The sequence below is a fragment of the Tursiops truncatus genome, chromosome 2 (genome assembly GCF_011762595.2).
Source record: "Tursiops truncatus isolate mTurTru1 chromosome 2, mTurTru1.mat.Y, whole genome shotgun sequence".
In the NCBI taxonomy this organism is placed as follows: Eukaryota; Metazoa; Chordata; class Mammalia; order Artiodactyla; family Delphinidae; genus Tursiops; species Tursiops truncatus.
The window spans coordinates 101168575-101181631 of record NC_047035.1 but is presented as its reverse complement, the minus strand read 5'-3'; the positions used below and the strand labels follow the sequence as shown (position 1 = coordinate 101181631).

General features: G+C 36.2%; 1 protein-coding gene across 3 annotated transcripts in view; it reads left to right on the top strand.

The window, feature by feature from the left end:
• Positions 1-13057, top strand: part of ADAM10 (ADAM metallopeptidase domain 10) — a 110679-nt gene that overhangs the window by 44212 nt on the left and 53410 nt on the right. For all 3 annotated transcript variants that reach the window (XM_073801083.1, XM_033851740.2, XM_019947162.3), the window contains one exon: positions 10793-10893. In XM_073801083.1, the coding sequence (XP_073657184.1) occupies positions 10793-10893 (101 nt within the window). The remainder of the gene's footprint in view (positions 1-10792; positions 10894-13057) is intronic.

The window sequence follows — 13057 nt, the reverse complement described above, 5'->3', positions numbered from 1 at the left end:
TTCAGCCTTTTCTTTTTCCCCAAAGGTGATGAGTTAGCTTGCAGAATCAGTGACATTGGATGCAACTTAGTTTTCTGTTCCTTTTGGCATTTAACTTTACCATTGATTTCAGTGCTTAACTCTTACTTGTCTTGGTAAACATATATTCATGGTAAGGAGATCGTTTCACATTCTGCTTGTTATTACATGCCAGTAGTGGTATTAGAGCCTAAAAACAGCAATGTTTAGAGTGATTTTGTTTGTAACTTCTTCTGGTAAATGGAAATGTAATGATATGAGGATAAGAGTATGGGAAGCAATTGCCTTAAACAGAATTTTTAGTGCTTGCAGATTTAGACAATTACTTTTGAAAAACTATCTGAAAATCTGTCAAGTTAACTACAAAAGGAAAGCACCCATGTATTAACCATTTAGTTTTTAAATAGTTGCTCTAGTCTAGATTCTAGACCAAGGGTTGGCAAACTTTTTCTGTAAAGGTCCAGATAGTAAATAATTTGTCTTTGTGGGCCATATTTGCTCTGTTGCAGCTGAATTCTGCCACTGTAGTATGAAAACAGCAATAGGAAATATGTAAATGAACGAGCATGGCTATGTTCCAATAAAACTTACTGACACTTAAATTTGAATTTCATGTAATCTTAACATGACGCAAAATATTATTCTTTTAATTTTTTCCCACCATTTGAAAATGTAAAAACCGTCTTTAGCTTTCATGCCAAACAAAAGGACTCATATCTAGCAGGCTGTTGTTTGCCTACCGCTCTTCTAGAGGATGGCTAGATAAATTTACTTTTCTTAAATTGAAATATAGTTGACATACAATATTATGTTAGCTTCAGGTGTGCAACATAGTGACTTGACATTTAAATACATTATGAAATGATCACCACGATAAGTCTGATAACATCTGTCACCATACAAAATTATTACAGTATTATTGACTGTATTCCTTATGCTGTATGTTACCTCCCCACGACTTACTTATTTTATAAATGGAAGTTTGTGCCTTTTAATCTCCTTGACCTATTTCGCCCAGTCTCCTCCTACTCCCCTTCTCTTTGGCAACCACTGGTTTGTTCTCTGTATCTATGCCTCGGTTTCTGTTTTGTTTTGTTTTCTTTTCTTTTCTTTTTTTTTTAAGATTCCATATGTAAGTGAAACCACATGGTATTTGTCTAGATTAAATGTATTTATTTATTTATTTTGCGGTACGTGGGCCTCTCACTGTTGTGGCCTCTCCCGTTGCGGAGCACAGGCTCCGGACGCGCAGGCTCAGTGGCCATGGCTCACGGGCTCAGCCACTCCGTGACATGTAGGATCCTCCCGGACCGGGGCACGAACCCGTGTCCCCTGCATCGGTAGGCGGACTCTCAACCACTGCGCCACCAGGGAAGCCCTAAATTTACTTTTAATTGGCCCTTTAACCTCTCTGTGTAGAATACCCAAGGTTCTAATAGTATTAGTGGTAGTACAAGTAGTTATTTCTCTCTGATGTATAACCAGCACCATACAAAGTTCTTTGCTTACATTATTTTGTTTAATCTTCACAATAACCCTGTGAGGTATATAGGCACACATATTATCCCCACTTTATAGATGAGGAAACTAAGCCTTAGAAAACTTAGGTCACTTGATTGTGGATCTCGTGTTCTTAACCATGTGTCTTCTGCTTCACTCCTGGAAAAAAGCTGTAAATTCTCACTGCCATTATTCCAAGGATCTCTGGGTCTTTTCTGAGATCTGTAAGCCTCCCTGAAATCACACATTTGCATCTATTGCTGTTTAGAGCCAAATTCTTTCCCTAACATATCTAGCAATGGATGCTTTATTTCACAGCTAATTAAAAGACAGAGGATGTCCCTTTATTATTTAATAATAATATTATTATTATTTTCATATAATTTGCTTAAGTGCCAATAATTTATTTTTACAGCTAAAGTACTGCATGGCTGTTTAGATCATTGTGTATATGCTTGAGTGAATTTGGTGTCCCTGTATTTGTTATTTTCAGCGGAAGCAAATGACAGGGGAGGCACGCCAACTTTGGATAGGAATCCTGATGAGAGTTTGGCTACCCTCATCTTAATACTGTTTTTGCAACTCTAGGCATGAATATATGAAACCACCATGGAAAATGATACTGATATTCTGGAGAACCTTAGGGAATGGCTTCTGGTGCTGTACCAGAACATAGAGACAGTTTTCTGTGAAAATATTTAATAACTTCTAGATGCTTTGATATCCATTTAGATGTGAAGGTGATAACTACATGTAGTTATCAGCTTAAAATTCATACTTGTTCAATCTATACTTAGGTGGTAAAAAACACTCTCTTCTAGGACATAGAAGTGTGAACAATTATGACAGGGTAAGAATACCATTTAGTCCTCTGCCTCTTGGCCCAGTTTATTTTAAGAAACTGGGAAAAACATTGTCCCATAAACTATACTGCTAGTCTTAGTAATATGAATAGCTTTTAGGAATGACTGACTGTATGATTGCTTGGAATCATTAGTTGTAAATAGTGGACCTTTGCACCTTTTGTATACTACCTTTCTGAGAGGCAAAGTTCTAAGCAATTTTCCCATGCTGTACTTATAAAGAAATATTTTGTTTCTGAACTAAAAGATATTTTAAGTAAATACATGAAGCCGTAGAGTAAGAGTGTTTAGGTTTATTCTTTCACTTCAGATTATTTATTTTCCTTTGGGTGGTATAGGAAAGCCCAAAGAGCTTGAATTTGCCTGTGCCTCATAGTATTGTATCAATAGTAGGTCACTCCTACTTTCAGCCTGTGTGCTAGCTGTAACTGTACTTATCGCTTCTTTCTCTTGTGCTTCAGTGGGAAGACCCCTTATTTCTTGCTCTGAAAAATTGAGACTGTTAAATTTTACTTAACCATTTCAAGGTGAAGGCCTCCTTCCGGTAGAAGCCTCTTCGTTTGTGAAACTTCAGGATATTGCTTTTAATAAACCTTAAAAAAAATCAGTTTCATATTGTGTTTTTGAAGTTGTGGATGTAACTGAGTTTTGTCATAGTCACTAAGATTTTCAACACCTTTTGTGTCACTGTTAGTGGAAAGGAGGGACAAAGGATAGAAGGAAAAGAGGAAAGGAAAAATTGAATTGGAAAGTATTGATAATGGCTAGCATTGTTCAAATCTGACATTGTTAGATTGTCACATTTTTCTTCCAGAGGTACCAGGAAATTCTGAGGATTATCGTGCAGAGTTTCTACATGTGCTTAAGGTCCAGTCTGAGCTTGGAAATGTGCTTATGTGTATGGAGTTGTGACAAACTGTGGTAGACACTCGGAAAGATTAAGGAATGGAGTGTTCTGATTGATAATTCAGTAGCAGAATCGCTTAAGACTATGATAGGAAGTGCCCATGACTTCAGAACTCCCATAGGATATACAAGTTTATAGGTTAATTTCTATACTGTATGTTTTAATTCACGTGTTTTACTTAGCATTGATGTTAAATACTTAATTTTCTTAAGCAAAGTAACAGTATTAAAAGAAATATAAGAATTTAGTGGCATTGTTGACTCTGTTTTTGCTTTTTTTTTTTTCTGAGTTAATCTCTAGGGAAATATAATTTCTCCAAATAGTTCACAGGCACAAATGAAGAAAAGTTGAGAAGCCTGTGAGAAGTGGTAGCTATTTGAAAAATATTTAATTAGAAATGTGAGATATTTAATTGGGAAAACATTTAAAAAAACAGATTAAAAAGAGACAGTGAGGGGTTTAATTCTTTTTGCAGAATTTGGAGAAAATATGCCCAGCCCTTTCATATTATTCAATCAAAGTTTATTTTGTTTTATTTATGTAAATAAGACTCAAGTTACGAACACTTTAGATCAAGACGTTTTCTGATTGGTTACCATATGTATCGGGTTGGCCAAAAAATTCATTCAGGGTTTTCCGTAAGATGTTACGGAAAACCCTGAATGAACTTTTTGGCCAACCCAATATATATTTTTGTATATATTTATTTAAAAAACATAAATAGAAAATATTTTGGCTGCATAATGATCATTTCAGAAACATAAGATTATTTAAAAATAACAAAGCTCTTATATTGTAAAACAGCTTTAAAACTCATCCTAGAAAGTAAAATTATATTTGGAAATTTTGTTCTTTTTTTCCGAGAAATATCACCTCATGATTGTGTTTTGCAGTGTTTGAGATGTTTTTACAAACAGATTGAATAAGAAAATTAATTCATTGTTCATCTGAATATTGCATTAAAGATGCAGTTTTTAATAAGTTGTCATTATACTGTCAAGTCATATGTTTTGAGAGTTTGGAAAAAGCTTATAGACGTTTGATGTGGTAGTAAGAAGAATGAATTTGAAAGTTTTAAATTAAGACTTCACAAGCATATGCATTTAAAAAATAGGGATTTTCTTTTGGGGGGCATTGTTTCTTCATCATACCTCATCAGCAAACTGTTCATGGAAAATAGAGTTTTCTGGAATAGACCAGAAGATTGATGTAGTTCTGAATTCAACGGAATTCTGTAACTTTATTACGATTGCAAAAGGGACTAGAATTAGTTCTAAGTTTGAAGATGATGGAAACTGAAGCCTAAAGAGTCTTAAGCAACTTGGGCAAGGTATTTTCATGGCAAGGATCCATGTTTCCTGGCTTTTACTCCAGTTCTTTTTAGTTACATCGTAAGTTAGTAGAGACTTGTTTAAAGGTGGCTAAAGTCGAGGGACTTAATGATGGTAAAGACAATTATTGTGAAGATAAAAAAAAGATTAGGAGAAAGCTAAGGCTTTATTTTTGGTATCATTGTTGATTTTGCAGAAGTGTGGCTATCTTCCCTACTGAAAAATAGAGTAAATTTACATTTTAGGTTCAACTTTTATGAGTGATGAGTTACAGAAAAACTAGTAGAAGTAGCATTGAGTATACATGTGTGTATGTACTAGGGATAAGAGGCGCTAAAACTAGGTCTTTCACATCTCTTCTAGCACAATTCAATGCTTGACGTTTATGCTAGCGACCTTGTGGGTGTGTCTGAGGACATTGGTCTAGGACTTGGGCCCGGTAAAGAGCTGCTTTACATTGTGATACAAGATTTATTATAAAAATGTTAAATTCTGTTCATGGTTTATAAATTTGGAGATTAGATAATCTACGTAAGCAACCTTGTTATCTTATATTTATATTCATTAGACTAGGAATTCACTGATGTGGATTTTACTGCTTTCAGCAACTGTAGAGGCTTAGAATTGCTGGGGAAGGAAAAAATTGCCCTCTGCCCTTTTTAGGTTCTTCTAGCTGGTCTAAGAATTAAATTGATATGAGACAGATTAAAAGGAGAAAATCAAATTTAATATGTATGTACGAGGTCTCCATCAGAAAAATGAGGCCCCAGTTAGGCAATTGAGGTTTATATGGCATTTGAGAGGAGAAGGGGCTAGGGGTTTGGTACTTCAAGGGGGAGGAAAACAATTATAGGAAGATGGAAAAGCAAATGTTGGGTAAACAAATGTTTGCTCTGCCATGCAGGGACAAGGGGACACAGAGAGGACTTGGTCTCCGGGGCCTGCCAAGTTCCTCCTACCACACCTATCCCATTTTCTTTGTAGATCTCTCTGTTGATAGTGCTGTTCCTGAACCAGGCCCTTTATCTAAATTCTTCTAGGCAGTTAAAGGGCAGGTAAAAAGAAAGACTTCCTGAGTCTTCTGTTTTCTTAAAAATAATCAGTCTAAAATAATCCTTATGCCAGAGAGAGACATGGGGTGGCAAATTTTGTTCCCCTGCAGAATCATGGACTTAAAGGCAACCTTGTAGGGGACTTTCCTGGCGGTCTAGTGGTTAAGACTCTGCGCTACCAGTGCAGGGGGTGTGGGTTTGATCCCTGGTCAGGGAACTAAGATCCCACATGCTGCGTGGCACAGCCAAAAAATGAAAAAAAAATTAAAAAAAGGTGACCTTGTAGATCAACTAGTTAAAACTGTTGCAGAGTTTAATTCATTTGCTTAAGATCACACAAGTTAGTGGGAGACATGGTAAGGAAAAAGCACAAGAGGTAATGTGTCAGAACTGAGGCATGGCATTTGTATGAGAAAGTAGTTTGAAGGGAAATCAGGATGAAGTTTGAGAATAGCTTTGTGACCTTATGCAAGTAAGTAACTTTACCTTTTCTGGGTGTCATTTTCTTCATGTTATAAAGTGAGTATGTAGATCATTAATACTTCCTGTTTCTTCTAAAATTTGATGATTCCAAACTACTTTTCCTCTAAAGCTGGAAATATTTTTGGTTTTTCTGATTATCAAATGACTATATAAAATAGATATTTTTGCTTGTGAATTAAGTAGAAGATGAAGTGTATCCACCACCGTTAGCATTTTGGTGAATAGCCCTTTAGGTCTTATCATTTTTTTTTTCTTAATAAATTTATTTTATTTATCATTTGCGTGTCTAATCTGTACAAGACACTTTCAGATACATTGGATACAGTGATGAACAGGGCCAAGTTTCTGTCCTAACGCACTTTACAGTCTCCTGATCAGAATAATAGAGCAACATTTCTCCTATTGACCTGATACCCGTGATCCCCTTGGCCCCCAACACTAACCTTTCTTAAAAAACAAGGGTGGGAAGGGACATGCCTGGACCAGCTCTGAGTTTCTGTTTCCTGTGAGAGCAGGGTTGTGAGTGCATGTTGAAAAGGGGACCATCTTTAGCTTACTGTCCTTCATACTATGCCCTTCTCTCCCTGCTCTCCCCACCCTCCCCAAACAGAGACTGGTTGTGGGGAATGGGGGAAGGGGCACTAGGGAGAAAGGGACCTCTGTCCACTGCAATTGGAAGGGGGAAGGGTATTTGGGGGCTGCTTGACCCATCCGTCCATTCCTCCACACCCATCATCTCTCCTTAAAACAAAAAGTCTCCTCGTCTTTTTACTGTCTCAATGAATCCTTGTGGATTTTTGGCAACTTTGGGAGTCAGTGGCATTTTCATGGGCAAGGACCCAACCTACCTACCCTTCAGATACCTAGCAAATCAACTTTTGGTACAGTATCTGTCTGTGGAACCACTGTCTTTTAAATTCAATGAATATCATAAAAGTTGGGTCATTTGATTGAATTTAGTGAGTCATAGTGTGTCATTGGAGGAATTACACCAAGTTTTGATGGTTAGAGAGTTATCTCATAGCTAAAGCTTTGGACTCTGCAGTCAAATTCCTAACCTGGCAGTCACGTTGAGGGAGGGATGGCTTGCTGGGAGTAGTGAGGAGATAAAGTCTAGTCTAGTTAGTCTGTAGTGAGAAGTGGGTGTTTTACACATCTGTTGGGCAGATGATCTGTACTGTAAATATTCCCCCTTCCTGGAGTGGATGATTGAGAGTTAACTAGAGCTATTTCCTGCTTGAGGTGGTATCACAGTATATGTATTATTTATATCTGTGCTTCCTACAACAAAACAGAAGCAAGAGGTTGGCATGCAGAGGAACTGGAAGAAAGGCCTTAGATTTAAAGCTGATCTTTGTTTTAAATAAGCTGAATATTCTACGCCAATGACTCATTCTTTGTGAAAGAATATGCTGTTTGGCCTTTTCAGGGGAACTACAGTTGCATCCTATGATTTAGCATCTCAATGAGGGCTTATTCATTAGTTGAACAAAGGCTTTTTCTAGAAATGGGGATTATATTGTCAGTAATTTTAGAGGGAAAATGTCATTGTCCATTTTCATAGTTAATGTGGTGACCAGGGAAAATAGGCTCTTTTAGAAGTTTTGAAAGTATATGGGAAACATTTTATACTCGATTCCTTTTTTTCTATTGGGAGAGTTTTGTGCTGACAGATTTTGAAGCATATATAAAATTTATGATATATAAGATACAATTTACAAAGAAACAAAACACTAGTTCTTTTAAATATTCTAATTCTTGATGTTTCTTTTTTTAAATAATTAATTAAATTTTGGCTGTGTTGGGTCTTCGTTGCTGCACGAGGGCTTTCTCTAGTTGCTGCGAGCAGGGGCTACTCTTTGTTGTGGTGCGCGGGCTTCTCACTGCGGTGGCTTCTCTTGTTGTGAAGCACACGTTCTAGGCATGTGGGCTTCAGTAGTTGTGGCATGCAGGCTCAGTAGTTTTGGCACACGGGCTTAGTTGCCCCGCAGCATGTGGGATCTTCCCAGACCAGGGCTCGAACCCCTGTCCCCTGCATTGCCGGCAGATTCTTAACCACTGCTCCACTAGGGAAGTCCTTTGATGTTTCTAATGTTTTAAATTAGAGTGTACTATATAGATCATAGTTTTGTTTTTTAATTCCCCTACACATTTATAAATAACAAGAGAGTTTCAGTAGTTTGACAAAAAATTTTGAAGGTCATGGAGCAGTTGTAATTTTCCCCATTGATTATTAAGATCACTTTGCATACTTTCAGCTTGCATGGTCAATTTTACTGCCTGTGATAATGTGGTAAAGTGGGGACTGCCTGTAGTTAAACATGAAATAGGATTGAGAAGGGACTCTGGAAATACATTATCATTGTCAGGTGGCATAAAGGAACTGCTTGAAGTTACAGATGATAATTTTTGAATGAGAATAGTTATAGTTACCAGTTGCTTCTCCAGCCCCATTCAACTGGAGTGGTATAGGTAGAGAGCTGAATTTAAACAGGTTTTGGTGGAGAGTTGGGAATGGGGTGGTGGCAAGGGAGTTTAAGGTAAATGCAGTGGAGTAAGTATAGTAATAATTGACTATGGGATTTAAACTGAATAAGGAGAGAGAGAATATCCACTAGTGAACAGGGTGGTAGCATAGGTGGATTGAAGGGTTTTTGAGATGTCAAAGGATTGTTGGAGTCTAAAGGGAATGTTCTGAAAAGATGAGTGGTGGAAAGAAAGTAGGATGAGAAAGTTGAGATTAAGAAGGGGTTTCAGAAATTGAGGTAGAAGACAGTTGGAGAAAAGGTAGGATGAGTGTATTGGAAGGATCATCCCCATGAATGTTGAAATCACTAAGAATTATGATGGGGTGGTATCAGAGAGAGTGACAGTGAGTTAGGAGCTATAAATAAGGTAATAGAGGGAAGTAGTGAATTGGAGGCAGCAAAAACTTATAGTAAACTGGAGTACTTGGTGATGTAGTCTCATGACTATAAAAGCTGAGCCCCAATGAAAATAGTCTTGATGTTCCCAAGGCAGGAAGTGGTAGATAGCTGTGAGTGTTTAGGTAAGTGAGGGTCAAGGGAATGTCTTCCTAAGAACAGGGAGAGTTCTGGGGTTCCCCCTTGATTTTTTTTTAATAAATTTATTTATTTATTCATTTATTTAATTTTTGGTTGCATTGAGTCTTCACTGCTGCACGCGAGTTTTCTCTAGTTACTGAGAGCGGGGCCTACTCTTCGTTGCGGTGCGTGGGCTTCTCATTGTGGTGGCTTCTCTTGTTGCAGAGCATGGGCTCTAGGCATGTGGGCTTCAGTAGTTGTGGCACATGGGCTTCAGTAGTTGTGGCTCGCAGGCTGTAGAGCGCAGGCTCAGTAGTTGTGGTGCACGGGCTTAGTTGCTCCGTGGCATGTGGGATCTTCCCGGACCAGGGCTCGAATCCATGTCCCCCGCATTGGCAGGCGGATTCTTAACCACTGTACCACCAGGGAAGTCCCTAAGGCTATCATTTCTTCCACATTTATTGGTTGGAATTTTACAGCTGTTGCAATCTTGACCTCTGGTGAAAACTAACGTTTAAATCAGAGCTGTTATATCAATGTAAGTAGGTTGTCCATAACCCCTACCTGCTACCTGCCAGTTTAGATTTGTATTGTGATATTTAGTTAGTAGTTCCAGTGAAATAGGTCACTAGTGTCCACTTCAGGTTGTAGATTTACTTAAGAAACAGTGTTTCTAATTATAATTCTGTGCATTATAACTATATGCTACTTAAGGATGTTTCAGTGCTTCCCCTCTAACCCATGTCTCTATATTTTATTTTATTTTATATTTTTTTAATATTTAAAAAATATTTTTTTATATTTTATTTTGATAGTTCTCTTAATTATGGGTAGTAGATTGAATTATAAAATATGTTCATGAACTAAGGAGAACCTTAACAAGGGAAGTATGTGAACTTTGAGAGAGTGGAATAAACTTTTAAATGACTACACTAAATTGAACAGCTGTCTGGAAATAGAAACAATTCAGTTAAGGCTAAATTAATCACTGTTTAACTATAAAGGGAAAACAAGTGATAATAAAATAGTTATTGCTTTACAAAGCATTCACTTGAATTATACATTGAAGAAATTTAAACTCAATCTGCTTTTACTATGCCATGGAGCATGTTTCTAGGTTACTTTCCCTTATGACTAGTTGGTATTCATTGAAGGAATTCAAACCAAATATGATATATTTGCCCAACTGTAGTTCAAACTGAGGTAGCTTTGTACATTTGCAGAATAAGAAATTTAATGTTTTGAACGGAAAGTTATAAATTACAGAATGAAGTAAATTGCAGTGTTAAAATGCTCTATATATCTGAAGTGGGACAGGTTGGGAAAGTTAAACACAGAATAAAGAATGATTATTGTTCTTTTTTAGAATTCACAAATCATTCATATGACAAAAACTTAGAGACCATTGATGTTGAAGGAGAACTTCAGAACCTGCCTGGTTTTAAAAGTAGAATGCCTAGCATAATGCCTTTCCCATTGGAACCCAATAAGCATTTATGGCTTTCATTAATTATGACAGTTAAATTTTCGTTTATAAGATAATTGGTAATACCTAAACATGTGACAGTAATAATATTTCTTCTTTGTATTTTAGACTATCCCCATAAGTATGGTCCACAGGGGGGCTGTGCAGATCACTCAGTATTTGAAAGGATGAGGAAGTACCAGATGACTGGTGTGGAAGAAGTAACACAGGTAAGGATTTTAATACAAACTTGTGTTTAAGAAATGGAAGTGAACTTGGGTATGTGTTTCTGCATTAAAAATGTATGTTCTAGGATTTCTAAAAGATTTATACTGCCGTCAGGAAATATTTATATTTTTTAATGCTCAAAGAGGCCAAGTAACTTGCTTATAATAAAGGTGTGATGCTGCAATTTGAGTACAAATCTGCATGACCCAAAAAAAAAAAACATAAGGTGTCCAAAATATTCTCTTACATATTTTATCATAAAATTAAAAAATATCCAGTCTGAACATGTATTTTGTATAAATGTGTTTGTATTAATATGAAAATTAGAGTGACCAACTTCCCACTGGTTTGCCTGAGACTTCTCCAGTTTAACATTGAAAATCATGTGTCTCTAAGCAAACCAAGATGGTTAGTTACCCTAATAAAAATCATCATACTTTTGATATTTTAATCGTAAGTTTTTCTGCCATTGACTGTTGACGTTTTATTCTTTTTTTGACCTCCTTTATTTCATTTATAGGTGGTAGTTTTATGGTTATTTAAAACACAAGTTTAAAATCAAAAAAATTTATTTTTATAATAAAACATCATATATTTTGAACATCCGTTCTAAAAGTAGTAGCATGGATTAACATTTCTTGAGTCACAAATGCAGATTTGTATGTTTCTTGATCTGCAAAATGGCATAAATAATACCATTTCAAATGGGTCTTTTAAGTCTAAGTGAGATTTTATTCTTGTATTCATTGAACAATTTTGTATTGATCTCCCATATGTCAGAAGATCTGTGATAGGTTCTGGGAATATGTGGAAATTAAGATGAAGGCTTGTCCTCACAAAGTTTTTAGTTTAATTGGAGACACAGAAAAATTGAAGATAGTAAGAAATGGAAGAAGATTAAGCAAAGAGTGATATTCTACACACAAGAAGACTAGTTAACCTAGCCTTGCAAGTGTTTGAGGACAATAATCAGAAACTAAAAGAAAAAGCAGAAGTTAGGTTGACCATGAAGAGATGGAAAGAGGAGGAACAGTATATACAAGGCCAGAGAGATAGCAAGACCAGTAAAGAATTCTTAACTTCAGAGTGAGGTGCAAAACTAGAGACAAGGAGACTAATTACGAGTTGTTGCAGTTATTCAGTTGAGAAGTGATAGTGGCTTGTACTAAGGTATCGGCAATGTGGATAGAGAGGCTGAGAGTATAGATTGCTAGATATAATACAGTTTAACAGTGGCTAGACACAACATTTAATATACAAATGTAGGTTGTATTTTTTTATATCAGCAGCAGACCGCCAGAAATGTCATGTAAGAGAGGACACCATTAAAAATAATATCAAGAATATTATGTATCAAAGAATAAATGTAACAACGAATTATAAGACCTGTATAAGGAAAATTACAAAATTTTATAAGAAATATTACAGATGATTGATTTTATTATGGAGAGATATACTATATAAAATGGAACAGAATACCTAATATAAAAACATTAATTTCCCCATATTGATTTGTAGATTCAGTGCAATTCCATACAAATTACAACATGATTTTTCACAGCACTTGATGGGTCTAAAATGTTACAAGGAAAAGTGAAGGCTAAGAAGAAATGAGGCCCATCTGAAGGTGATGAACAGGAAAGAGAGATTTACCCTGGAAGATATTAAGACTGACTCTAGTAATTGAGAGTGTACTTTCAGCATAGGGATGTACAAATTGACCAGAGGAATAAAATTGAGTGCTCAGGAACAGATCCATACGTATATGAAACTTTGTTGTGTGGTAGAGGTGAAATCTCAAATCAGGGAGGAAAATAGAGACTATTGAATAAATGGAGCCAGAGAAAATGTTTATCCATTTGGAAAAAATGAAGTTGGATCTTCATCTCACATTATATTTAAAACAAAACAAAACTCTATAAAGTACTAAAACGAAAACTTTGAAACTCTTAGAACAAGTAAGTGGAGATTTCCCTTTCCAGCTGTGATAGAGTAACTGGTATCCAACTAGCCATCCTGCAAAAAACAACTGGAAAACAAAACAAGAACAACAACAGAAAAAAGAAACAATTGTTTTCAAATATTGGCCAACAGGCAGTACAGGATTGAGATACCTGAGAGAGGAGAAATAAGTATCTCTGTGATTTCCCTGACTTTTTGACTGGA